The sequence below is a fragment of the Notolepis coatsorum genome (genome assembly GCF_963971535.1).
Source record: "Notolepis coatsorum genome assembly, chromosome: 7".
In the NCBI taxonomy this organism is placed as follows: Eukaryota; Metazoa; Chordata; class Actinopteri; order Aulopiformes; family Paralepididae; genus Notolepis; species Notolepis coatsorum.
Genome location: NC_140171.1, coordinates 112,597,124 through 112,623,385, shown reverse-complemented (window position 1 = coordinate 112,623,385; position 26,262 = coordinate 112,597,124). Strand labels below are relative to the sequence as shown.

General features: G+C 44.5%; 1 protein-coding gene across 1 annotated transcript in view; it reads right to left on the bottom strand.

Moving 5' to 3' along the window:
• The window catches only part of neurl1aa (neuralized E3 ubiquitin protein ligase 1Aa), a gene marked incomplete at its 3' end in the record, with an annotated part of 76,784 nt that overhangs the window by 9,439 nt on the left and 41,083 nt on the right, over positions 1–26,262 (bottom strand). Inside the window, exon 4 of the mRNA XM_084318076.1 lies at positions 7,422–8,156. Within this exon, the coding sequence (XP_084174202.1) occupies positions 7,422–8,156 (735 nt within the window). The remainder of the gene's footprint in view (positions 1–7,421; positions 8,157–26,262) is intronic.

Below are 26,262 nucleotides of genomic sequence, written 5' to 3'. Positions count from 1 at the left end.
AATAATCCAATTATCTGATCGCCATTCCAAGTACTGATCACGATCGTGTTTCCAACGTTATCCAGCATTGAACATGAACGGGGGGGGGGGGGGGGTGACCCTCGTCGATGCACCCGTTATAGCCGCTTGTCTTGCCCGAGTATTTAGACCCCGCCCACACGCCGCAGCTCGGCCCAGACACTAAATCACATAGTTTCAAATGGAATGCAATAGCGGCGGCAAGGCGTTAGGCGGCGGTATTGGACTTTTGCGATCTCAGACCCATCCCCAGTGATAACACACAGCTGCCTGCATGTTTATGAATGGAAATAGCGAATAAAAGAAATAACGATTCAATAACGTATATATACGTGGTTGGCGTTATTCAATTGGCGGACAAACACATATATATGCGTGAACGGCGCTGAATGATTTAATATCCTATTCAATGTCACGGAGCTGTATGTTGCATGGAAAAGGCATATTGGGACTCCAAAGGTGCAGTACCGGCCAGATCCTGGTAGTGGCGCTGTCTCGAGAATGCAGTAACCCCTGTTGCAGACCGGGTGTCACACTGAAAATGCTCCGGGCGGACTTTTCTGTTAGCCTGAAGCGAGGGCTTCACCCAATCGCATTGAATACTTTTTGGGACGCCCGATTCATTATGCTGTGGAGGGTTATGGCGTGGGCCAAATGGACATATGATCTACCAGATGCCGATCAAATAATTGGAAAATTATTTTTGGAATCCAACCGGCCAAAGGTAAGAGCAATTTGACGTCAATTTCAGCTTGATCGTGCAAGGATTTCATAGCCATCCCCCAGATCAGCGTATGTTGTGGTAATAACGAATGCCGTTATTGGCAATCAATTAATCAGAAACGACCCCCCCCCCCCCCCCCTTTCATGCATTCATGATGGAACATACTACCTATCATATGCATTTGGATTTTTAACTGTAGCGTGTGTAGGGACTAAACGCCAATGGATTTAACGTTATTAGCTTCGTGGCTTATAAATAGCCTCAGGAATGATCCCAGATCATTCCCATATAACACTCATATTCACCACGGTATAAAACGGGAACGTATGGATGGGAAAAAAAATTCTTTTTGCATCTTGAATGGAAGGTTCTTACTGTCAATTGGATATTGGATCCATAGCTATAATATAAAATATAGATTTAGCTCTACAAACAATGTGACGCACAGTGCAAGTGTGTAATGAAAACATGGCCTAGTTACAGCAAGCCCTGTCTAATGGCTGGCACCCAATGTTAAGAGAACGTTTTTTTTATACATTTTTAGGTTGGTTAAAACTGGTGATGGGAAAGCAGATAGCGGGTTGTAGCCTGAGGTCATGCCTTGCACCGGTGATACTAATAGTATCTCCTCTCTCATTCAGATACTGTCTTGAAGAGAAAAAGAGGTGTTTTTGGGTGGCAGGACACGGTGATGTGCTTTTGCGATGTTTATCTCTATAATAAAGTGTGTGTGTGGGAGAGTAAGAGAAAGAGACAGAGAGAGATAAGGAAGGAAGGAACAAACGTTTGCATCTGCACGTGTGTGTGTGCACCAGTGTTTACTTGTACTTGAGTTCAGGACTGATTTTCAGGACTCGTGATTTGACTTGGACTTGAGCACTGATGACTCGGAAGGCACAGACGAGGACTCAGACTTGTTAATTGATAAATACAGTTATTTATTTATTTATATTTGTAATAGGCCCTAATCATTTGGCATTTGTTTGGCTATTGTGTCACAAAGTAAATAAACTCCCATTGAAATGGTGACCGCTGTGTCATTTATGTTTAATGTAGATTGTTGTTGTAATGTTTTTTTTAAAATTGTATGTCAGCTCAGACTCAACCTTGATGACTTGGACTCTACCCCCCCCCCCCCGTGTACAACGCTGTTACATCATCAAGGTGTAAATAGTTCCTGACCACATCAGCAGCCCCTGCTACGAGACAGAACAAGATCTGCAGCCAGGGCAGCACGCTGTCAAAGAGCACACAGCGCTGTACCAACTCACGTCATATGCTGCCCTTTAAAGGCTCATTAAAGACCAGGGTTGAGTCAGGCTGCGACGGTGTGTGTGTGCAGCACGTGTGTGTGTGTGTGCGTGTGCGTGTGTGCGTCACAGTCAATACTACAAAGGAAATGCAGCACCAAAAGTGAATGTATTTAAAGATACAGTACAATGAAAATCATTAACAGAAGGTATGTTGACGTAACATTACCCAAAATGCTATTGTTGTTGTTAAAGTGATGACTAAATCCCTTTGATATCTACAAAATCAAGCCATTTCAGATATCCTATCTGCTTCCTTTGAACTATTGCATAATATACACTGACCACCCCGATTGGCCCATCTACAGTAGCTGCTCTGATTGGCCCATCAGTCACATCCACATCTACATCTACTGTACTACTGACTGGTGCTCACCAGCAGCATAGGCCCCTACACTGAGTCCTGAACAGTCAATCATCTATATAGTGTCTAGTGGACAGAAGTCCACGCCCCCCTAGCCTACTGAGAGTTGGTGACCTAATATCAAAACAAATGATACTTCTGAAGCAATGAGCTTTTTTATTACCGAATTAAAACATAATTATACTGGATCTTTAAGGGGAGAGAGAGCGAGAGAGAGAGAGAGAGAGAGAGAGAGAGAGAGAGAGAGAGAGAGAGAGAGAGAGAGAGAGAGAGAGAGAGAGAGAGAGAGAGAGAGAGGAAGGAAGGATGGATTCTGCTAACGACAGAGGAAGATACAGGGATATGAAGTGGAGGTCCATGCCAGGCTGCAGGACGTGAGAGACAGCCGGAGGAGAGGAGTGGAGAGATGACACGAGGAGACGAGGAGGGGAGCGAGTGGCGGACGCGGTGTGAGGACGTGGGCAGTGAGACGGCTCAGTCGAGTGCGAACGCGCTGACATTTTAATGGAATCCATAATACATGCGGAGTGGGCTGGCGTTTTCAGGGTGTCCTGTTTCCTCCCCCGGACCTCTTCAACTCAATACATTGGTATCCATTGGAGGGTTTAAATCCTTAATCACTAACCATTTCACCCCAGTTTGAAATCGCTTTGAATTGATAGATTTCTTCTTCTTTTATTTTTTTTATTTTTATTGCGTTGCTCAATGCGTATTCTCGACATCACAGAGGCTTGCCCTTAACGATCTATCGAGATTAAATAAAGACTGAACGTATGTATGGTTTGCACTGATATACCATATACAGTACATAGGGCAACAGTGGCTCAGGAGGTAGAGCGGTCGTCTGGTAATCGGAAGGTTCCCGGTTCTATTCCTCCTGGCAGCGTGTCGACCTTAACCCTTAACTGCTCCTGATGAGCAGTTGGCACTCCGCCATAAGTGTGTGAATGTGTGAGTGAATGGCTGAATGTGAGGCATAAGTTGTGAAGTGCTTTGGATAAAAGCACTATATAAATGCAGTCCATCAAATTTTTTCCATCTAATCATCGAATCATTATGAAATCATAGGATTTTGGTGGAATGTTGATGATACTGAAGGCAGCCCATGAGTTCCTTATATACCCCAGGGAATTAAAGTATTATGTCTTGACATTGAGTAATCTTGTACATTAGATAAAGTACACTTCTTAAGTCTGTCAAACTGAACCACCCATGTTGGCTCTAGGCATTCCATTAAATTGCATGAGTCCCAGATCAGTTAAGAAAACACATTATCTTTATTCAATCATTTCCTAAATGGAAACTACAGCCACGCTCAGTGTGTGGTATTAGGTCTCTCTAGTGCTCTCCCATCGAGCGAAGGCATCATGTTAGAGCACTTGGCTCACTCACATAATACAAGTATGCATACAATAAGACAGAGATATGACTGTAGCTCATCATTGTAGCTCATATCATGCCAGTTAGGATACCCTGTGTTTACTGCACCTTGTGTATACTGTTTACTTTTACTCATAGTATATATTCAGATTCAAATTCTTTATTGCCTAAACCTTATTGTAACGTATAATATAACCGATAGGGCATACAGATCCTCATCTGCACCTTTGTTTACACTGTTTATTTTTCTCATATTTTTATATTCCGAGTTAATTATATTGTTGACACTGTTAATTTGTTCTCATATTTTTATATTCAGATCTAATTTAATTTATTCTGCTATTACCCTGCCCATACCTGTACCTCCCCTGCCCCCTCCGCCATGGTGCTATGACGCCTGAATTTCCCCAAGGGGATCAAAGGAATCTATTACCGGTAACTCATCTTAGCTTGGTTCAATTAAGAGTACAAAGAGCTGCTACTAACGATCATTTAAGTGATCGATTCATCCAACGATGAATTGATTAAACAATTGATCTAAACAATACATTTTATTCCCCCCCCCCCCCCCATGAATACACACTGAAATCAAAGCATGCACTTTTAACAGGTTCTTTTCTGACGCTTTGGAAAATGTATTTCCAAAAATGGAACTGATCATTTTTAAATTATCATTCTTTTTATAAGCAATTTCTTTGATTCAGTAGATTAATCGTGACACCACTATATGTAAAGAAATATAAAATGTTCTCTGAAATAGATACTTATTAGATACATTTCTCTTCCATACTATCTCGTGTTCTATCTAGGCTTGCCACGGTAGTCTGTGTTACCGCTGTTACTCAGTGTTCAGCCATCCACCAAGTACATTACTTGCCCACTGCCCTGCTTTTCTTTCTTTTTTATAGAAGTAAACCCCATTTAGTTCATTTTTACATTTCAGTGCCCACATTCAAATGAAAAACGCAAATTTGTAAAGTTATCAAGCATGTAGATCAACATTGTAAACCGAACGTACGGACAGCTATTTTTAGGTTTCACTTTCACTTAGTTTTAACTTCACGTGAAGGAGAGAAAGAAGGCTCTAGAGACGACACGGCTTGGATACACAATGATAGTGGAGGATTCTGAAATATTTCATATTAAACCCCGCAGCAGTGAAAGCTCAACTGGAGAGGAGCTCAGAGGACCAGTCCAGACCATGCTCTACATTGATCTGTCCGTCAATGAACACAGAAAGTGATGGAAGGTATTACTATCTGTTGGTTTATTTTTTAATTAGAACCTAGAATAGTCAACTCTGTCCAACAAATGGATACTAATCATTGAAAATGAATTAAAAACAGACATAGACGGACAAACACAGTGGATCAATGTAGCCGCATAACAATAACGATCAAAATAATAGCTCTACAGATATTGAGCGTAATTTTGTAAAATGTCCGGTGTCACTGGTTGTCATGAGTTTATTAGTCATGGGAAATTCCACATCACCATGGCAACCCTAGCTATAGCCCATGCTACCTACAATGTATGGGCCACATTCAGGGGAGCTGAAAGCCTGTGTAATAGATCTTACAGTTCCAACTGGCAAAAAGGAGGCGCATCCGGTTTTAAAAGAGCGGGAACATAACGATGACTCATGCTTCAGAGGTGGGAGGGAAGTGTCAGATCTCAACCGATAAGGAGAAGTTCCTCAAACCGTTTTTTTATGTTTCGGTTGCAGCTGCCAAGTTCTCCAGTTCCAGTAAATGATTGTTAGAAGTACTGTACCTACAGAGAGATAACCTGCAAGATGGGTTTTTTTGTTTTCTTTTTAACAGTTACCCAGGTAGTGTTTCATGTCAATGGTGATTCAGGTGATCTATTTGTGTGAGTACAATAACTTACTTAGCAACACTGCTTAGCAACAAGGGCTATTCTTACATCAACAAAAAAAACAAGGATATATACCACCCATATCAAATTAAAGGGGATATTGACCACTGAAGAGCAAATATCAATAGGCATACATACGTGTCTCATGCATTAATATGGGTGCCACGGCTGCTAAGAGCTAAGTGTGTCAACATATCACTGGACACCCATTATGGATGATGTCTTCCTTTTGACATCCTGACATGGTAAATGTTATCATATGGTTTGTTTTTAAATGACTGTAGCTGTGGATTATTGACTGCAAAACAGTAGAGTTAATGGCTTATATTCCCCCCCTCTCTCTCTCTCTCTCTCTCTCTCTCTAACCTAGCATATTGTACCGGTACTGTCCCAGTAAAAGACATGGTTGCTTCCCTTTAACCTCTCTTAACCTCACCTTCCTTTCCGCCCTCCCCGCCTTCCTCTAGCGTCATTGACAGGAGAGCGGGATATATTTAGAGGTGGCTTGTCTCCAACACGCACAAACAATGATGACACCCTGAAGAGACTTATAGGCTGTTTTCGGGGCTGCTAGGACTTCTAATTGATCTGTTAAAAGGAGAGAGAGACCCACCACCACCGCTGCACGTGCCTCTTTGCATTATAAGGCTGACGAAGACGTCTCCTATCCGTCTGTCAAACCTCCGCCGTAAACCACCAAATATCTCATTAGTGAAAAACCACTGACAGCAAAGAGGCACTGAAAAGCGCAATTATACACATCAAACCGCTACTTGACTGCGCCGTCGAGCATGTCTGTGTGCAGGGGCGTACAGTAGTTAAAAGGGGAGTTCAACCGACCTTCTTTTGGCAGATTCCTGAGCTCAACATTAATATGCAGAATGTTCTTCATAATCATATCTTGTTGCAGCTGGGCTAATTTCCTGTCTCCCGCTCCTCGTACGAAGGAGCCACAGAGCGCCCCTCCCTCGCAGCTGTCTGTCTGTGTGAAATATGCTCAGCGTGGCAAATGAAGTGCTGCCGGGAGAGACCTCCCACACACCTCTCACACCTCCCCGTCGTTATGGACGTTTAGAAAGGGTAATCAAACCTCAGGTGGTTTGCCGTCCCCCCCACACACACACCCTACTGAGATGTCATGTTGTCCCCTCTGCACATACTGCAGGTCACAGTCCTCCCACTAAGGTTCACTATACCTCGCTGACTGGCTTCCTGTTTGTTGCTTCTCTCTGGCGTGAGAGAGAGTTTTTTCCTTTTGCTAATCCTCTTGACTGTATTAAGAACGGGGGGCTTCCTGCCTCGACACAACGGGTTTTAAGTGCCGCGCCAAACAAAGCATCGCACTTGTTTTCACACGTTTTTCCGGAGTCCCGATGCAGAACCCTGGTTCCAGTCATGACCCTATTAACATCATGAACCCTAACCGCTCTATGCTACTGGTCTGGAACGGTCGGCATATAGTCCACACTGGAGACAAGTGGATCTTAAGCGCCAGAGATAAACCAAATCATTATGAAGCTTGGAAGTAGAGCCCAGCGGCTGCACTTTATGAGTCCCACCATCTCTCCTGCCAAGAGACAATCAATATCTTAATCTGCAGCTTCCTGACCCAGGATTGATCACCCGGACCGAACACCATCAACTTACCCCCCCGGTGAGAGGGCATTCATACAGCACAGTGAACATCTGAGCAAAGCGGTTGGTTATAAATGCTATAATCACTGTACGCACTCTCCTGTTGACTTACCCAGAATCCTCAGCTGGGAGACGGCCCCGTGCAGGCCGAAGAACATCCAGAGGGGCCGGGAGTTGTCGACGCACACCTGCATGCCCACATTGGTGCCGTTGTGGCTGAGGATGACCTCGCCCTCCTGGTTGACGAGGAAGCCCAGGATGTCGCTGCTCTGCAGGGGCGTGGGCACCCGACACACGGCCCAGAACTCCTTCCTGTCCACCAGGGCCTCCGGGTTGTAGGGCAGGTCGCTGGGCCGCAGCATCGCCGGGTCGCACGAGGTCACGCCGTAGGACAGCGAGCCCGAGCGCGCCGGGCTGGACTTGCTGACCTTGATGAAGACCGTCTCGCCGGTGCGCAGCGGCCGGTCGGTGAAGACCAGGGTGCGCTCCTCGCGTGCGTGCTCGGAGCGAGCCACCGTCTGCTCGTCCAGCGTCTTGATGTGGGCGCCGCGCAGCTGGTGGAAGCGGAGGTCGCTGTCCAGGGAGGAGGGCAGCAGGGAGGACTGCTGGGAGTTCAGGGAGTTCTGGGGGATGGGGCAGGAGGAGGAGGAGGAGGAGGAGGCGGGCGCCAGGCGGAGGGTGTGCCGGCGGGGGTGGCCGTTGGCGGGGCCTCCGTCCTCCTGCCGCAGGTTGAGGTCACACAGGCTGACGGAGAGGCGGGAGTCGTCGGCCTCGCGGCGCAGCGTGGAGGAGCGCACGGTGGTGAAGGAGCGTGGACGCAGGCAGTCCGGAGGAACCATTTCACTCTCTGGAGGGAGGGAGAGGGGCGTGGTGACGAAGGAGAGACAAGAGTGAAACAGGGTCAGTTCTCGTATTCCAACTTTCAACTTTCTCGTACTCCCAGTGGTAACTAAGTATTTGTACTCAAGTACTGTGAGAACTTTATACTTTTACTCCACTACATTTCAAGGGAAATATTGTACTTTTTACTGCAATACATTTATCTGAACCCATCAGTTACTAGTTACTTTGAAGAAAAAGATTTAGCATAGAAAACACAATAAGAAATGTATGAAGATTATATACTTTCACATTTGAAGCCTGTCTACTTCAGGAGGACGTAATCAGAGCAGCATAACTGGACCACATACCACTTTAACACAACCTATAGAGGCCAATGGATACACAAACGTCATGTAGAACGTGTACTTTTACTTTAGATACTTAAGTACATTCAATAGCAAATACTTCTCTACTTTTACTCAAGTATAGAATTTGAATGGAGGACTTTTACTTTTACCAGAGTACTCATTTATCTTGAGTATTTCTACTTTTACTTAAGTAAAGGAACCGCCATACTTCTTCCACCATACTGCATACTTCCAATTGTATTTTGACTTTGGGCGGTGATTTGTTGTAGACTTTACGTCAATGAAGTTTGCATTGAAGTATCCTGTGACTGCAGCTCCGAGAAGGGCTGAATCTGCGAGCTAGGCAGACAACAAGACCACGATGGGAAAAAAATAAAAGGAGCAATTTAACTGGGATCCAACAAGCTGCATGTGATGAAGTAGAGCATTTTCCAATGACTCAACATGGCAGCGAGAGAGGGAGTGTCACGGCGGCTCGCGTTAAGATGGAAGAAATTAATTCAAGACTACAGACACGGTCTGTTGCTCTAAACACATGTGCAGAGCTGAATCAGCTAATCGTCATATAGGAACATAACATGGTATGAATTAAATGAAACAAATGAAGAAATTAAATCCAAACATTTTGTGCGTTGGTATGTGTGTGTGTGTGTCTGTGAGTGTGTGTGTGTGTGTGTGTGTGTGTGTGTGTGTGTGTCTGTGAGTGTCTGTGTGTGTGTGTGTGTGTGTGTGTGTGTGCGTGTGTGTGCGTGTGTGTGTGTGTGTGTGTGTCTGTGAGTGTCTGTGTGTCTGTGAGTGTGAGTGTGTGTGTGTCTGTGTGTGTGTCCCTCCCTGCATTCCGGGCAGTCCATAGTACAGTATCACTCTACGAGGGGCCATTTATATCTGCCAACACATGTCCCCCTTCACACTAATAGCAAGAGTAGTAGTGACGCGCACGCACTCACACACACACACACACACACACACACACACACACACACACACACACACACACACACACACGAAATGTTTATTTATGTCCACATGAACAGAAGTACAAGGAGGCCTCATACAAAGGACATAAACAATGCGAGTGCAGTCAGAAAATTATGAAAGAACAGTCAGGTACAAGGTGCATGGACGGCAGAATCATGGGAAAAGGTAACACGTCTCTTCCAAATTGAGCGGCTTCCTATAATTGCTGATACTGAGCAGTACCTGGCTAACTGCTTGGCCTTCCTTTTGGGGAGACCGGCTATTTGTAGGCCCCTCACAACCAACTTGTGCACATGCCCTAGGCTGCCAAAGATAAAAACTAGGAGTTTACATCTGTAGCCTAGCTGTGAGATGGTCTGCTGTAGCTGTTGGTATTTCATAATTTTGGTTAGGAAGGCTTCTTCTAAGCTGTAGTCAAAATTACAGCCAACCTCAAGAATGGACACCTCCCTAAGGTGTTCATTTACCACAAATACATCAGGGGTGTTAGCTGTAATATTAGAGAACATGGAATTATCATTGCACAGGTTGAACATGCTTGGCTTCACAGTAGAATAGCGGCACGGTGGTGTAGTGGTTAACACTGTCGCCTAGAACACGCCCTCTTTTTGACGGGTCGGTTTGAATTTGACAGCGCGCGGAAGCTTTGAGTTTGATAGTGAGATAGTTGGTTAAAGTGAGTATAGAGTAAGTAGTAGAGTGTTATTTTGTTTTTTGTATAGTGTAGTTTCCCCCAACGGCTTTTAGCTGTTTGGGGGAAATTGACGTTTGTCTCGAGGCTCGGACGGGAAATCATGGCAACAAACATTTCGAACGGTGGGCGGATTCCGAGACAGACGGATGAAATGAATGAACGAAAATATGAGTTAAGATTAACAGTTGAGGTGGACATTGAGGGGCCTGATAGAGTCACAATGATGGAGCTTTTGAGGGCGATAAAGTCGGAGTGTGGGACTGTCGTTGGATGTCGATACAAGACGCCCAAGAAGTATGAAATCATGTTGATGGATGAGAAGGTGAAGGAGAAACTGATGGACGGATTTAAAATCAAGGACAGTAGAATAATGGCAACAGAACTGTCGAACGATGAGGTTGTCGTCTCTTTTTTGGGTCTGCCTTTATACGTAACGGATGAGGACATTCTCGAGAAACTGAAGCTATGGGGTGTGGCGGCGGTAACGCAGATCAAGAGAAGGACGTGGCCTGGAACAGACATTATAGACGGCACAAGGTTCGTGAAAGTGAAGTTCACTGAGTATGTCAAATCCCTGCCGTATTCGACCCGGTTTGAGACTCAACAGGGGATGGAACATTTTCGAGTGATCCATAATAGGCAGGTGCGAGTTTGTAGGCTGTGTCTTCAGCCTGGTCACGTCCTGAGAGATTGCCCGGACTTCAAATGTCACAAATGTGCCCAGCAGGGTCACTACGCTCGAGAGTGTGACACTGAACGAAAGTGCAGGGGATGTGATGAAAAGTACGAGCAGTGTACATGCACGCCCTGGAAGCGCTACGAGGAGCAGGGTACGAGAGGTGAGACCGGTGGGGCTGCCAAGAAGAGTGGAAACGACGGAGGAGAAGCCACTGAGACGGAGAAAACAGGTGGAGAGGACGAGGGTGAGGCAGAAGCAGATGATGAAGATGAAGGAGAGGAAGAAGACGAAGAAGACGAAGGAGATGATGAAGCGGAGGAGGATGAGGAAGAGGAGGAGATCACGCAGACCCCAGATGGAGATCAAGTGGAGACGGCGACAGGGGAGAGCGCAGAGCTGAGTGCGCGTCAGAGTGAACAGGAGAGTGACGGCCCGAGCACACAGCACGCAGATGACGAGGAGAAGGAGCTGACAGCGCGGCAGAGAGAGGGAGAGGACACCGCAGGCCTGAATGAAAACATAGATGGTTTTGATTCGGGACTGCTGAGGTCACTGAAGTCCGTGGAGAGACAGCTGGGATCCGGAGCATCTACAGGCGAAACAAGAGCGACTGGGTCTGGGCCGCGGACCCGGGGAGGCAGCGCTGGCGGGAGAGGAGGGGGCAGAGCGCATCTAGAGGCGCGCAACGAAAGGGACGCGGCAGAGGGAACGTCTACATGCGCGGAGGAGAGGAAGAAGAGGGAAGGGTCTATAGGAGACTCAGAGGGGTTGCCAGGGACCAGGGAAGAGGTGGGGGCTACATCAGAGGACTCTGAGGAGATGGACACCAGCCCATCTGCTATTAACCTACTGAAAAGAAAATCAAGAGAGGAGAGAGGTGCTAAAGGGTGGTGTAAGAAGGTATGATAAGGTATGATATATAGGATAATCAATATATTTTTCGTCATGTGTGCTGCCATCACTGTAACATCGCTTAATGTGAATGGACTGAGGAACAAGACTAAAATTGAGCAGGTGATATCGACTTTTAATACAGATGATGCTGCAAGAAACGTGGTGGACGGAAAATATGATGAATGATGTGAAAAGAAAATTGACTGATGTATTATATGTAAATCATGGTACAGAGCGATCATGTGGTGTAGCAGTATTATTTAAAAAAGACGTAGTGGAAAATATAAAGGTAATATATGAGGATGCAGAATGGAGGGTGATTATATTAGAATTTGAACATCAGGGAGTTTTGTTTAGATTAGGGAATATATATGCGCCCAATATAGAGACAATTAGGACGTTTTTTTTTGAAGGGCTAAAGGTGCACATGAAGGGGAATTGTTTGTTTGTCGGTGACTTTAACACTTTGCGAAGTAGGTTAGGTACTACGAGCAAGATTTTCAAGTGTGACAGCTAGAAATACACTAACAGAAATAATGTCTGGTGTGGATCTAGTGGATATGTGGAGATAGGAGAATTCTGAGCAGAGAAAGGTGGAAGTATGGCCAATCTTTTTGAATTTAATGAAAAGGGATGTTATGTTGACAGAGAAATTGCTGAGTAAGGAGATATTTAAGAGATGGTTCATTGACAGTGGTAAATGTGTTAAGTTTGGAAAAGGTAAAGTAGAGTTTGGTTTTGGATAGGTTTTTTGTGGGTTTGTTTGGGTGGGATAGGGGAGTTTTTTTTTTGGTTATGCTTGATTTGTTGTATAGGAAATAAGTATATATAACACTGTTTTCTTTGTGGCTTGTTCTGTTTTTGTTGGTTGATTTAGGGAAGCGCAAAAGAAGGGGGTGGGCTATGCCTGGGTAATGTGAGTAATACATTTAAATGATATAGTGTGTATATATATATAGAAAATGCATAAAATGTAAACTGATTATTTTTATAATAAAAAGATAAAAAAAAAAAAAAAAAAACACTGTCGCCTCACAGCAAGAAGGTCCAGGGTTCGATTCCCGCTTGGGGACCAGGTTTCCATGATGCCAGGTACCCAGGTGGGGTATCTCCCAGGCCTTTCTGTGTGGAGTTTGCATGTTCTCCCCGTGCTCGCAAGGGTTTCCCCCCCGATAAGATAAACCCAATGGAAAAACATGCACAACAACAGATCGCTAACGCTGTGGCGTCCTTGACGAAGACGGACAGGAGCACTTGGATTGGTCCCCTGGCGCGGCTCACGTTGACGCCTGTCTGCTCCCGGCTGCCCTTGGGGGGGAAGGACGACGGGATGGGTTAATCGCAGAGACGATCCTACAGACAATGCATGCGTGTGTGTTCCGGTGTGTGTGTGTTGTGGATAATAGCCAATGCCAATTAAAGACCTCTGAGCAGGTCCTGCATTATTAGAATGCTTAAACAGCGTGATGGAGGACCTACAAATAGAAGAGATATCTTTCGCTATCAAATCTACTATTCTGTCATGCCTACTTATGTAGAGGCCCCTGTATACATGGCAACCATTTAAGATGTGGGACATGGTTTCAGCTATTTGGTTATTGCACGCATGCACGCACACACACACACACACACACACACACACACACACACACACACACATGTGTACTATTATGTACCTCTGGTCTGAAAGGAGAAGGAGGAAAGAGAGTGAATGACCCGAGAGAGAGAGAGAGAGAGAGAGAGAGAGAGAGAGAGAGAGAGAGAGAGAGAGAGAGAGAGAGAGAGAGAGGGGGGGGGGGGGGGGTGTTGGAGGTTGCAGGATGAAAGGCAGTGGCTTACCAGTAACTGAGGCCTCTCTCTAGTCCAGATCACCTCCATGGTCCTCTATCTGACCACAGCCCTGAGAGGCTGCCAGACCAGGGCCCTGGCTCCAGATAAACCTCTTAGCCTCAATTACCAGGCCTCTCTGCCGGGGGCCAGCCGCTCGCCATGCGCCGTGCGTACACATGCCGGCCAAGCCTCTTATGATGTAACCCTCTCCCCCCTCATACACACTCCCCAACTGGAGGGGACACTGGCCAGAATGAATTCATAGAAGCCCACAGCAGATGTGACATCGGCTTAGAGACAAACAGCTTTTTTGTTACTTTGTTTTGTTACTTTTGTTGAGAGAATAAAAGGAGAAAGAACAGACATCTTGGCTGGTTTATTGTTGTTGATGTAATTTGAACACATTAGCAGTTTTCTGCTATTGAATGTAACCAGATACTGTATGTCACCATTGCTTTGTGGAGACCTTGCAATAGAATAGAGGGGGCTGGTTTGAATAGAGGGTTTGCGCTGTAATGTGTGTGTTGAGAAGGTTTTATTAAAGGAACATGCCAACATTATGGAAATTGCGCTTACCGTCTTCTCCAGAGTCAGACAAGAAAATAAGATACCAAATTTAGTTCAGTAGAAAGCTATAGCCTAACAGCCAACCAGTCAGAGACTAAGAGCCACAAAAATGACTGTGGTACCACAAAGAGCCACACCATCGTTTCTCAACCTTTTCTTCAGTCACGGCACCCTTCATGTGTTTATAGGTCACACCCTCTGGCCTTTGATGTTGCTAATGTCTTTTTTATTTGGGCCTCACAGGGTTAACCTCTTAAGCCCGAGCGATCCGGTACTGGACCACAAATGACATCAGGCCATAAATCCATCTCTACAGAATATGAATTACCCACCAGTTAAGATATTCTGGAAAGAAGTGACCCAGCAATTATCAAATCTCTTAATTCTGAATATACCTGTACACCCCTCTGTATTACTATTGAATGATGTTTTTGAGTATGCAGTACATCCACAGCTAAAGAGATTGGTTATATCTGGTATTACAGTGGCTAAAAAACTGATAGCATCACGATGGATTCAACCGGAAAAAATGTGCCGAAAGGTCTGGATTCTTACATATCTCGATGTGATTTATCTAGAAATATCTACAGCAAGAATTTTGGGTCTCAATGAATCCAAATTGACAATGTGGTTAGAAGTGGTGGAGAGAATAAAAGCTAGCATATAATGGTAGTGTCTGGTTAGGAGCGAATGATAATGGATGGATTATCCATTGGGGGGTCCAGGGTGGGGGGTGCGAGCAAGAGCATATGTGTGTAGGGGAATAGATAGCATATATAAGACATTTATTTAAACAGTGATTTAATTTGATGTGAACTGTTAACAATGCTTGTATATCTAATCGTGTGTTGTCATGTTTGTTTATGTGTTTGTTTAAAAAATAATAAAAAAATAAAATACAGAATGTATGAATTAATGTTGCGTTTTCTTTTAAAATGTAGCCAAGAGTAAAGACCCTAACCCTGTCAAAACAGCAGTCAAAGTGTATATTTACAGCATTACGTTTGTTTACCAATGATTGTAACTGTTATTAGTGAAATATATGATTATAGAAATCTCAGGGCATTGAGTCGGAAACCGGCGCATATTGACAGGAGGAAGTGGCGCAGCCAAAAGTGAGTGTAGTCTTTTGAAGGAAGAGACCCAGGGCTTTTGATGGACTTTCGAATTTCGAAAAACTACCCCACCCAGCTCACACCAGCCCCTGTCAATCACCTGACTTCTGGATTAACTTTTTTATTTCTCTTATTTTTCGGGATTATCTCCCACAAACCTGAACGTTATTGCCATAATACAGAACACAGTTCGTTTCTCTACCTTTCTGTGAACGTCTAGCAAAAAACGGCGTTGCAATCTGATGAAAGATTTTGGAGAAATTTACATTATAAAAAAGTAACTGTACTTGTGAATCATGCCTGGTGATACTAAATCCAGAATTCTGCCATTGGAAAGGGGAGATTTGGCCCGATCCATAGATGTGCGACTTGGCCATAATAAGGTAATTTATAGGCCTGATATTCTATAATCATATTTCAAATTGCATGTGTCGGGATGGCAGAATTCAGTAATGTATCTACAAAACCTTCTGTTTAATCATCTTCCCTTTATTCATTTGCCCGCCACTGAAATCAGAACAAAGCTGTGGGAAATGTGAGGAAGGCCTGTGTCAGTCTGAAAATGGATCTGTTGTTCTTGGTTCATGATGTTTGCAGCCAACAGCAGTTATATGGGGTGTCTCATTGGAGGTATGGGTGAGAGTATCTTTTTTGTCTCGCCATTAAAGCATGATTCTGGTTCATTTCAACCTGGACTCTATTTTTTTTTATAATCTGACATTACACACATAAAACAAAACAAATGTCTTTTTATGGCTGAAGCTCTCCTGGCCGGTTCAATTTAATCCTAAGGAGCAACTTCAACACACACACAAAATGTGTCTTTTCCACATTACTAGTACAGCCCCTTTGATTTGACTTTGATTGAGGTTAATAAATATTATAGATTACTCTCATATTTCACGGGTTGTTTTCTTTTGTTGTCTGTCTTGAGTATGTTGAGGCAAATTCCTAATAACTGAAAGATAAATCTTAATCTTAATAATATCAAATGGTTTCCTTTTCAAATAAAGTTCTTTTCAATCTTAAAAATGTTATTAGAAAAATAAATGCGTGTTGAGTTGTGAGACTTGGTTTGGACCAGTACCGGACCACTAGGCCCTCGTACAGATAAGAATGATGTGGGAAGATCCAGATCTGGCCGCCAAAGCAGGACCATTTTTGGGCCATGATGTAAGCATGTTGACCAAATTTTATACCAATTTCACAACCATACTAGCAAAAAAAAAAATTGATATATTGCGCATCAATTTATATTCTTGCGTGTTACATACAAGCTCTCGCCAGATGCACCAAGCTGCCGGTAGCCCTGCAAAAAACGACTTGAATACAAATACATTCAATATTATTTAATCTCCCAACAGAATTCGGTTTCCGGGTTCCTCTGATTGGCCGCGACCCCCACGTGACCCGCCCCCCTTTTTTTGATTAATGCGTTAATTATATTATCGCGCGATACTAGTATAGCGTTAACGCAGCGTTAACGCCGTTAACGGCCCAGCTCTAGTTATTGGAAATATTGGACCGTTTGATGACAATGTAGCCCCTTTCGTGACTGTGATGCACGGAGTGAATCCACAGTCACTTGCTCCTCAATAGGAAACTAACCTAGATTTACCATGAAGGACTGGTTCTGGCTGAACCGTTCGTTATACAAGAATCACAGAGACGTTTCAAAGGTGCTCACAGTTGCACGAGGGTTTCGGACAGAGATACGGGATGGTTTGAAAGCTCTGCGTTGCTAATAAACATTTTAAATAATTTTTATAAACTGCTCAAAACGGCATTATTTCCGCCGTTGGGTGATCACAGCGCATGCGCACCATCCCTTATCTCTGTCCGAAACCCTCGTGCAGCTGTGAGTACCTTTGTAATTTCTCTGTGATTCTTGTATAACGAACGGTTCGGCCAGAACCAGTCCTTCATGGTAAATCTAGGTTGGTTTCCTATTGAGGAGCAAGTGACTGTGGATTCACTCAGTGCATCACAGTCACGAAAGGGGCTAATGACAATGTGGAGCAAATAAATGAAAATGGGGGACCCTGATGTAAACAAGACAAACGTCTTTCTCAGGTCTGCATCCCCTTAACAATTGTATGTATTGAGCCGTACTGTATTGTACCCATTCTGCAATCTGTTAAATAACGTTTTCATTCATTCATGGAACTGTTACACTGAGCTTGCACTGAATTTGTTGAGAAACCTGCTTCTGCAGCAGTCTGTGTGTGAGCAACCAGTCAGCAGCATTGTGAATTTAGAGATTCACTAAAAGACACATTGAGAGACAGGTTTGTGTGTGGATTAAGAAATGAAGGTTCACAGAAGAAACTACTGACAGAGAGTGATTTGACACTGGAGAGAGCTGTCAATATCAGTGTAACAATGTTAATGGCATCAGGAAGGAAGGGCACAGAAAATTACGATAAATCTGGTTTTAAAAGAAACACTGGAAATTACAAAAAGAAGAGACATGTTCATGCTGTGGAACAAGGAGATAGAACAGCTAGTGACTCCTCAGATGAAGAGGAGAGGATAAATCTCCTCCTCTGGTCATTATTTTGAACGCCTTCGGCAGATTTTTTTTTTTTTTTGGGCCATTTTAATCTAGATTAATCTAGATTAATTCCAGGATTGCAGGTAGATTAATCTAGATTAAAAAAATTAATCTATGCCCAGCTCTAATATAAAAGTATATAAGTATAAAATATTTTTCAACATGGTCAAGGTTAGACCATTGGAAGGGCACCAATGGGACACGTCCTCTAATTTTCGCCACTCAAACGGAAAATGTTCAACCATGGGGGAACCAGTGGGGGTGCGGCAGGGTGCTGCTTGTTCATTCTTTATGGGGGGTGTGGCAGGGTCCCAGGGGGGGTGTGGTAGTGTCGCTGCGCCTTCTTGCCACTCCCTGTATTGGCAGCAGAGCTGCTTGTTAATTTTTTATGTAAAAACCCCCCCAGAAGAAAAAGCTCTCCAGAGGGGCAACTCAGCCAATCAGAGTAAACGGGCTGTTGCCTGGGCACATCCCTGGTCTTGAAGGATTAAAGCGTTGAATCTCAACCGGTATCATGTCTAGATTATTTTAATCCACTTCAGCCAGTTACAAGCGAATGCCAGCAGTGCCAAATTGAAGCCATAATTTGGCCATGGAATGGAGAATATGTATTTACACTATGCATGAAAGTACACACACACACCCTGACTTAGTGTGTGTTACACCTTGTTAGGATGACCTAAACTAGCCAGATCCCAGATTCCTCAGACGGTTCCAGGCAGATTGACAGGTTACTATCGCTGGATAAGCCATTCTGGATTCAATATCCAGCTCCAGATCTAGTCTAATACCACACCAGTCACTCAAGGCTCATCCAAGAGGGCAGTATCAGAGAATAATTCAGAAACCCACAAACGCAATGACTGGCATTTCACATCATTATAACATAACATAGTGGTTTTGAATCACAGAACCTGCGATGGCAGAGTCGGGGGCCAGCAGTGCTTGATCCTCTGTTAGTGACAGGTCTGATCTGATTGGATTGGAACTAAAAAAAAATCTGATCAACCCTCTATTAAAACTGAGGCGGTGCCACTTTCTCCCTCAAAGACATGTCAGCTGACAGGGCAAGACAGGGCTGTACGCTAAGCTTTTTCCCTAGGGGCACAGGTGCCCCTAGATGAAAAATGTAGGGGCACAGAATCTTTTTTAGGGGCACTTTTTTTAAATAACTATTTACCATTATAGTGGGAAAAAATATGTTCCTCCTGCCTCATTACTGTGGTCCTTTTATTTAACATTTAAGTGCTTTTGTTTTCAGGTTTGTATCTTTTATAATGAAACAACTGAAGTATTACCACAGCTGCAAACATTTCTTCTTTCATTGATAACAGTGTTCATTAGGGATGGGTTAGGATTAGGGATGTTCGATATTGGCTTTTTTACCGATACCGATATACCGATATTGTCCAACTCTTAATTTCCGATACTGATATCAACCGATACCGATATATGCAGGGTCCCCCCCCCCCCCCCCCCCCCCCCAAAAACGGAATAATTTCAGGTAATTAACATTACATATATCTTGTCGTGGAATTAACACAACATTATGCATACTTTTGACAATAAATAAAATCTGAATTTGTTCTTACTTGCTTGCCTGGGTAAATAAAGGTTAAATAAATGTAATAACCGATACTGATAATTTCCGATATCACATTTTAATGCCAATATCGGCCGATAATATCGGACATCGCTAGTTAGGATCGTTAGGATTTTATCGATACTACTACGCTTATCGATTTGATACTGCTTAACGGTTCGATACTTTATCGATACTCTTATCGGTTATTTTTTTATTATTTTGCAAGACTCTTTTTTTTGTATTAAGAACATAATCGAGATTGCTTTATTATTCTTTTATATAACTATATTACTGCACATGGCTACTTTTTGATCAATTAATACAAGCAGTCAGATAAATTAACTATTTTGGGAGTTTATTTTATTTCTAGATTAAATCAGAATGTCCCACCCAATACCCAGTGTGTGTGTGTGTGTGTGTGTGTGTGTGTGTGTGTGTGTGTGTGTCTGTCTGTCTGTGTGTATGTCTGTGTGTGTGTGTGTGTGTGTGTGTGTGTGTGTGTGTGTGTGTGTGTGTGTGTGTGTGTGTGTGTGTGTGTGTGTGTGTGTGTGTGTGTGTGTGTGTGTGTGTGTGTGTGTGTGTGTGTGTGTGGTTTGGCCTTACCAACGATGTTTTTGCTAACATACCAAATACACCGGACGTTGTTTTTGTTGACACCAGCCACGGAGAGGTGCTGGTCATAGAAGTAGGCTGTACCTTTGATCTGTACATGGACCAGGCCTTCCGGGACAAGTATATCAAATACCAACCACTGCTCAGTGTGATGGCTGACCTTGGGTATAGGTGTAGATATAGTGTACTTGTGTTCGGAAGTCTTGGCCATGTACACAAATGCATCATGACCGGTCTGAGAATTGCTGCAATGTCTAAAAGAAAAGCCAAACAAATTGCCAAATATTGCTCTGTCTCAGCTATTATTGGCAGCTTAGCCACGTGGAGAAGGAGGTGCTATGTGTACCCTTAAGTGTTCAGTGCTGCTTGCCTCCGATACATTTGATTCCCTGTTTATGTAATATAATTTGTGGAACCAAATAAAGTATTAAAGTATTAAGAGTGTGTGTGTGTGTGTGTGTGTGTGTGTGTGTATGTGTGTGTGTGTGTGTGTGTGTGTGTGTGTGTGTGTGTGTGTGTGTGTGTGTGTGTGTGTGTGTGTGTGTGTGTGTGTGTGAGCGCACGCTTTGCGTAGTGGGCGTGTCAACAGTCAGCTGAACTCGCACCAAACAAGGCATAGGGAAATAGTCAGACATCCCAGAATTATTTCATAATACAAAGTTTCTGAATGGATATTTGGATTAAACCAAGTTGTATGCAGTGATGACCGGTCTTTCCCCGCGGAACACAAGTTACTTAACGTTACACGGGTCGCGCTATGCATGCTTAGCTTGCTAACGATAGCACGCAGTGTAACTTAATGTTACACACGTCGCGCTATGCATGCTTTTTTCGAATGTTTCGTTCTCTCCGCTATGATGAGCTCTGCTCTGCTTCAGCACGGACAGCACCTCTCAAGTACCCGTATGTGTGAGTGTCAGTCGCGCAAGTGTGTAAGTAACAGCCCGCTCCTCGGGCAGACGGAGCGAGACCGAGGGAGGAGAGATATAGAAAACGGCCAACAAGATTAGTTTGCAACGTGCCGGCTGAGGTATGGACCGATCATAACTCACGTGATCCAAACGTGGCGTAATGTACAGAAGTCGTGTGGGGTTAAATGCCCATGGCACCTGGACTCTCCAATTTTTAATAACCAGCAATTACTTGTTGGGCACAAGCCGGTTAATATTCCTCAATGGCAGAGGAGGGGAGTTCATACTCTGGAGGCCTCTGTGCGTTTCAGGACTTGAGAGAATTTTATGATCTTCTCGGCGAGTCCTTCTTTCTTTACCTCCAACTAAGGTCAGCGCTAAGGGCGCATGGCGTGCGGTGGGCTCAAGCTTTGCACCCACACCCCTTCCTCAGGCTCATAGTGGACAGGTCGACCTCCAGAGGGTTTGTTTCAGACTTTTATACGCTCTTAATTCAATCCACGTATAAAAATTTATCATTGGATACAATCTGGCGTGTGGATATCCCGGAGTTGGACCCCGAGTTTGACTGGGATGATGTTTGGGCAAATGTGGCATTGTCTTCCCGCAACCCCAATCACCAGCAAATTAATTTTAATTATATTCATAGGACCTATCTTACACCTAGGAAGTTATTTGCTATGGGACTGATAACCGACTCTCGGTGCACTTTGTGCTCTCAAAAGGCCACTGGCACTTATATGCATATGTATTGGGATTGCCCACCAGTGGCCCGCTTCTGGAGGTCAATAACGGACAAACTTTCAGATCTGTGTGGCTTAACTATCCCATTCACAGCTGTTACACTACTCCTGAACGATATAACAACACTACCCGCGTCCGTACAACTGAAAAGGGTTGTCCTAGCAGGCGTCACAGCAGCGAAGAAGCTAATAGCATTGAGGTGGAAGGAGCCAGTGATTAACTGGTCCCTAACACTGTTGGATGTGATTTATCTTGAGATATCCACGGCGCGGGTGATTGGGGTAGGGCAGGCTGGGATTGACCTGTGGTTCGCAGCAGCTGAGAAGGTCAGGACCGCCGTGTGCGGCTGAGCGGGGTTGGGGTGCTTGTTCGGGGGAGTCCGGCGGTCTCATGGGAGGGGGAGGAGGAAATGTCTTGTCTGTCTTGTCTTTTGTTATGTCTTGAATTTAACTGGGGATTTTATTGGGGGGCAGCTATTTAGCTATTTCTTCACTATTTGGTCATTTATTAGATAGCCCCCCTTGAAACCTTGACATTTTGAAATTTTGAAATTTAAAATTTAAAAAGGTTGAACTCTATTTTCTTTTCTTTTTGTCTTTATAATTTATAAATAGTTATTTCTGTATTATTATTGTTTTTGTTATTTTCCTGTGAAGTTCTGTGTATTGTGATTGTGGTTAATGTGTTGTCTTGTTTCATGTAATTAATAATAAAAAAAATGTGATAAAAAAAAAAAAAATATTAGTTTGCAACGTTTAAATTCCTAGAGAAAAAGGAGTGAAATGCGAATGAAAGGGTTACTAGCCCCAAAATATTTTTTTCTAGTAGCACAGGCTATTTTAGGGGCAATATGCGACACCCTCGTAGCACTGTACAGCCCTGATTAACATTAGCCGCTTTACCCACGGAGTGTAGTGCATGCGATTCATGTTGGATCGAGCCAAGGCCCAGTAATTGTTGTAATTGATCTTTCTGAGGGGGCACAAAACAGAGAGGACAGCTCCGCTGGAGCAGCGTACAAGTCCTCGCCTGCTAATCGACCGTTAAATACATACACTCTCAGAAATGTCTGGCGGTTAGCTGTTAGCCCCTGAGGCTAACTCTGATTTCATACAATATTTCCACCGCTATCAACTCACCCCCCCCCCCCCCCCCCCCCCCCCAATGGATTCACTGCTCTGAATACCCTTGGAGGAACTCAAGAGACAGGCTACGGAAGTTATCCTGACACTGAAGAAAGGGGGAAAAAAGATTGCTGGGCTATAATTGAACGGCTCAATCTCCTAGCAACTCCATTTCCTCCATCTCCTCGAACGGCGTGACAGGGGACTCTTCATTGAGGCAGAGAAGCCTTAAATCTTGCGGTTTCGTCAGAAAAGGTAAAGAAAGTACTAATCGACCACAGGAAAAAGGTACATAATGTACCAATGTGTTATTAAGTAATATCTTTACACATTGTATAAGTAATATAATTACATTTTGTATCGCAGGCGAGTGCTCTCACCACTGCACTAACCCATCCACCCTGATACACACACAGCAATACTATGATTATGTAAGTACTTATTAGTAATATGTACACATTGTACATTTCCAATACAATATGTGACTATACGTAAATATATTACTTATGGCTATAACAGAACGTGCGTACTTCATTTACACTAAGCAAGATATTTTCGCAGGAATGTCCCTACAGACACCCAGTTCATAACACTTGGTAATGCTCCATATAGGCAGGGCTTCCATCAGTGGGCCACAGGCTCATTCACCGTTGTGTTAACTCCTTCAGCAATAGATAGTGACTTAACAGACGTTTATTCAAATGGAGATCTTCAAGATCGGCACTTTCATGTGGTTGAGGCGTCGGTGGTGGTCTGTCTCCGTCTCTAGGCTGTCTCTCCCTTAGCGATGGAGAGGAGGACAGGCATGCAAACCGCTCAACCACAAACCCATTCTAATGCTGAGCCGTTGGTGGCCCACTCCAATCCAATTATTGGGGTTTTTGAATGGCATCGTCAAACAGAGATGATGATGCGCACTGTGTGCGTGTGTGTGTGTGTGTGTGTGTGTGTGGCTTCCAATGCCTATCCTTTCTTCATTGTCCAGCGCTTCATCCTGCATTGAATTATGTTGGGAAAGACTTCGCTGTAGGAGAGGAGAAGAGAGGAGAGGAGAAGACAGGAGAGGAGAGGAGAAGAGAGGAGAGGAGAGGAGAAGAGAGGAGAAGACAGGAGAGGAGAGGAGAAGACAGGAGAGAAGAGAGGAGAGGAGAAGAGAAGACAAGAGAGGGGAAGAGAGGAGAGGAGAAGAGAGGAGAGGAGAAAAGGGGTGACGTAGAGAGAGTAGTGGTTAAAAGAATGGGCAACACACGCAGCATGAATCATCTCCCAATTCACACACACACTCACAGATATGTGAACACACTCAGAGAGTGAATCCATTTGTCCCTTGTCTCACGCTTGCTCACTGGCTTCCATATTCACTCTTTTGCTTTATTTTCCCATCTCTCTCTCTCTCTCTCCATCTCTTTCAAAGAACGCTGTTCAAATCCATGCCATTCTTCTTATTGTATAGTGTACAGGTATATTGTTCCTTTTCTCTCCTCTGCTAAATGAAGGCTGTGCAGGATGAAAGACAGCAGATGCCGTATAGGTACTGTATAAGTGTTGTTGTTGTTGTTGTTGTTGTTGTGGAGGAAAGATAGTGCGCATCTGAAAAACATATGTGTGTGCATAGTAGTGTGTGTGTGTGTGTGTGTGTGTGTGTGTGTGTGTGTGTGTGTGTGTGTGTGTGTGTGTGTGTGTGTGTGTGTGTGTGTGTGTGTGTGTGTGTGTGTGTGTGTGTGTGTGTGTGTGTGTGTGCGTGCATATCTGTATCCGTCTTTGGCCTCACCAGCTGCTGCCCGCTCCTCGTGGTGCACCTGCTTTTCAAGCAGACACAACCCCTTTGTCCCATTGGTCCCTTTCAAATCCACTGCTCACAGATGCGCCCTCCCATTGGCCGAGGCCAGATCTGCGCTCCCTGAAAGGAGGGCCTCAAACGGCGTGCGCTCTCAATCGAACCCTGTTAGGAAGTCACTGTAATGGGGGCCATGGAAGGCACAGCTGCAGACACTGAGAAGGGGGGGGGGGGGGCTCTTCATAAATAAATTCAACCACTTTTTGATTTAATTTAGAACCAAATCCAGCACCTGTTGGGCCGAACCATCGCTCCATTCACACGAAGGGTGGAGAGAGAGAAATGGGTCAGCTCCGTTTGAGCTTTGGACGCTTTTGAAATTAAACCCTATTCAGTGAGCCTTTTCGACATTTTCTATTTGTACTTCTCCTTTTTGTGCTCTCTGATTAGAATGATTCAGCACCTGTTGGGCTAAACCAACAAGCACGCTTGGACGGGGGAGGGGGTAAGGGTGTGGTGGGTGGAATGGGGGGGGGGTTCTGTTGGCCTGTGCTAGCTTTGGCTTGTGCAGTAAGTGTTTTTGATTAGGGGATAGCTGTGAAGCAGACTAGCTAACGCTGTGCTTGGGGAGCTGAATACAGGGAGAGGCTGCTGGCTTAGTGGCTCCGCTGGCTTGAGCAGACGGAACGTGCCACGGTCTGAGCCAAGCCAACACTCTCCTGCGAGAGAGCGGGAGGGGGAGATTTACAATTAAGTCTATCTCTCCTCTCTCTCTCTCTCTCTCTCTCTCTCTCTCTCTCTCTCTCTCTCTCTCTCTCTCTCTCTCTCTCTCTCTCTCTCTCTCACACACACACACACACACACACACACACACACACACATACTATCTCACAGGACTTAACATTATCCATAGACTCCAAGGGGCTCATCTGATATTGGTAATTAGAAAGGAGAGGAGAGTAAAAGAGATGAGGAGCAAGGAGGAGAGTGGAGGAGAGGAGAGATGAGGAGAGACAGGGGGGAGGAGAGGAGAGTGGAGGAGAGGAGAAAGGAGGAGAGGAGAGACAGGGGGAGAGAAGAGGGGAGGAGAGTGGAGGAGAGGAGGCGTGTAGCTTTATGCCAAGCAAGCAGTGCAAAAATTTACCGTAGTGGCATGCAGTAATGCGCCTTTCATTTTCCGCCGCCCAGCGCCCAGGTCGCGCGGAAATAGGCTGTCTATTGCCATTCTCTTTGACAAACTCTAACCTTAACCAGCTCCTTAACAACGCCTAAACTTAACCGTTCTAACCTTAACCAACTCCGAAACCATGCCTAACCTTAACCATAGAAATTATATTGCCATTCTCTTTGACAAACTCTAACCTTAACCAGCTCCTTAACAGCGCCTAAACTTACCCGTTCTAACCTTAACCAACTCCGAAACAATGCCTAACCTTAACCTTAAATAACCTTAACCGGCGAAATAATACACGTTAAAAAAAAATCACGTTAAAAAATATTTTTGATGGGATTCGAACTCGCCAGCAAACAAGCCATAGGATCCACAGCCATGTGTCCTAGCCAATTGAGCTATTGGTAGATACTGAATAAGGGGCGGTGACTTCTATATATTGAGCTCCGCTCAAGGCGGGATCTCATGCGCATGCGCGGGCACCTCGCGCGAGCACGCCGGCGCACGCACGCACCTGAGCGAGCACGC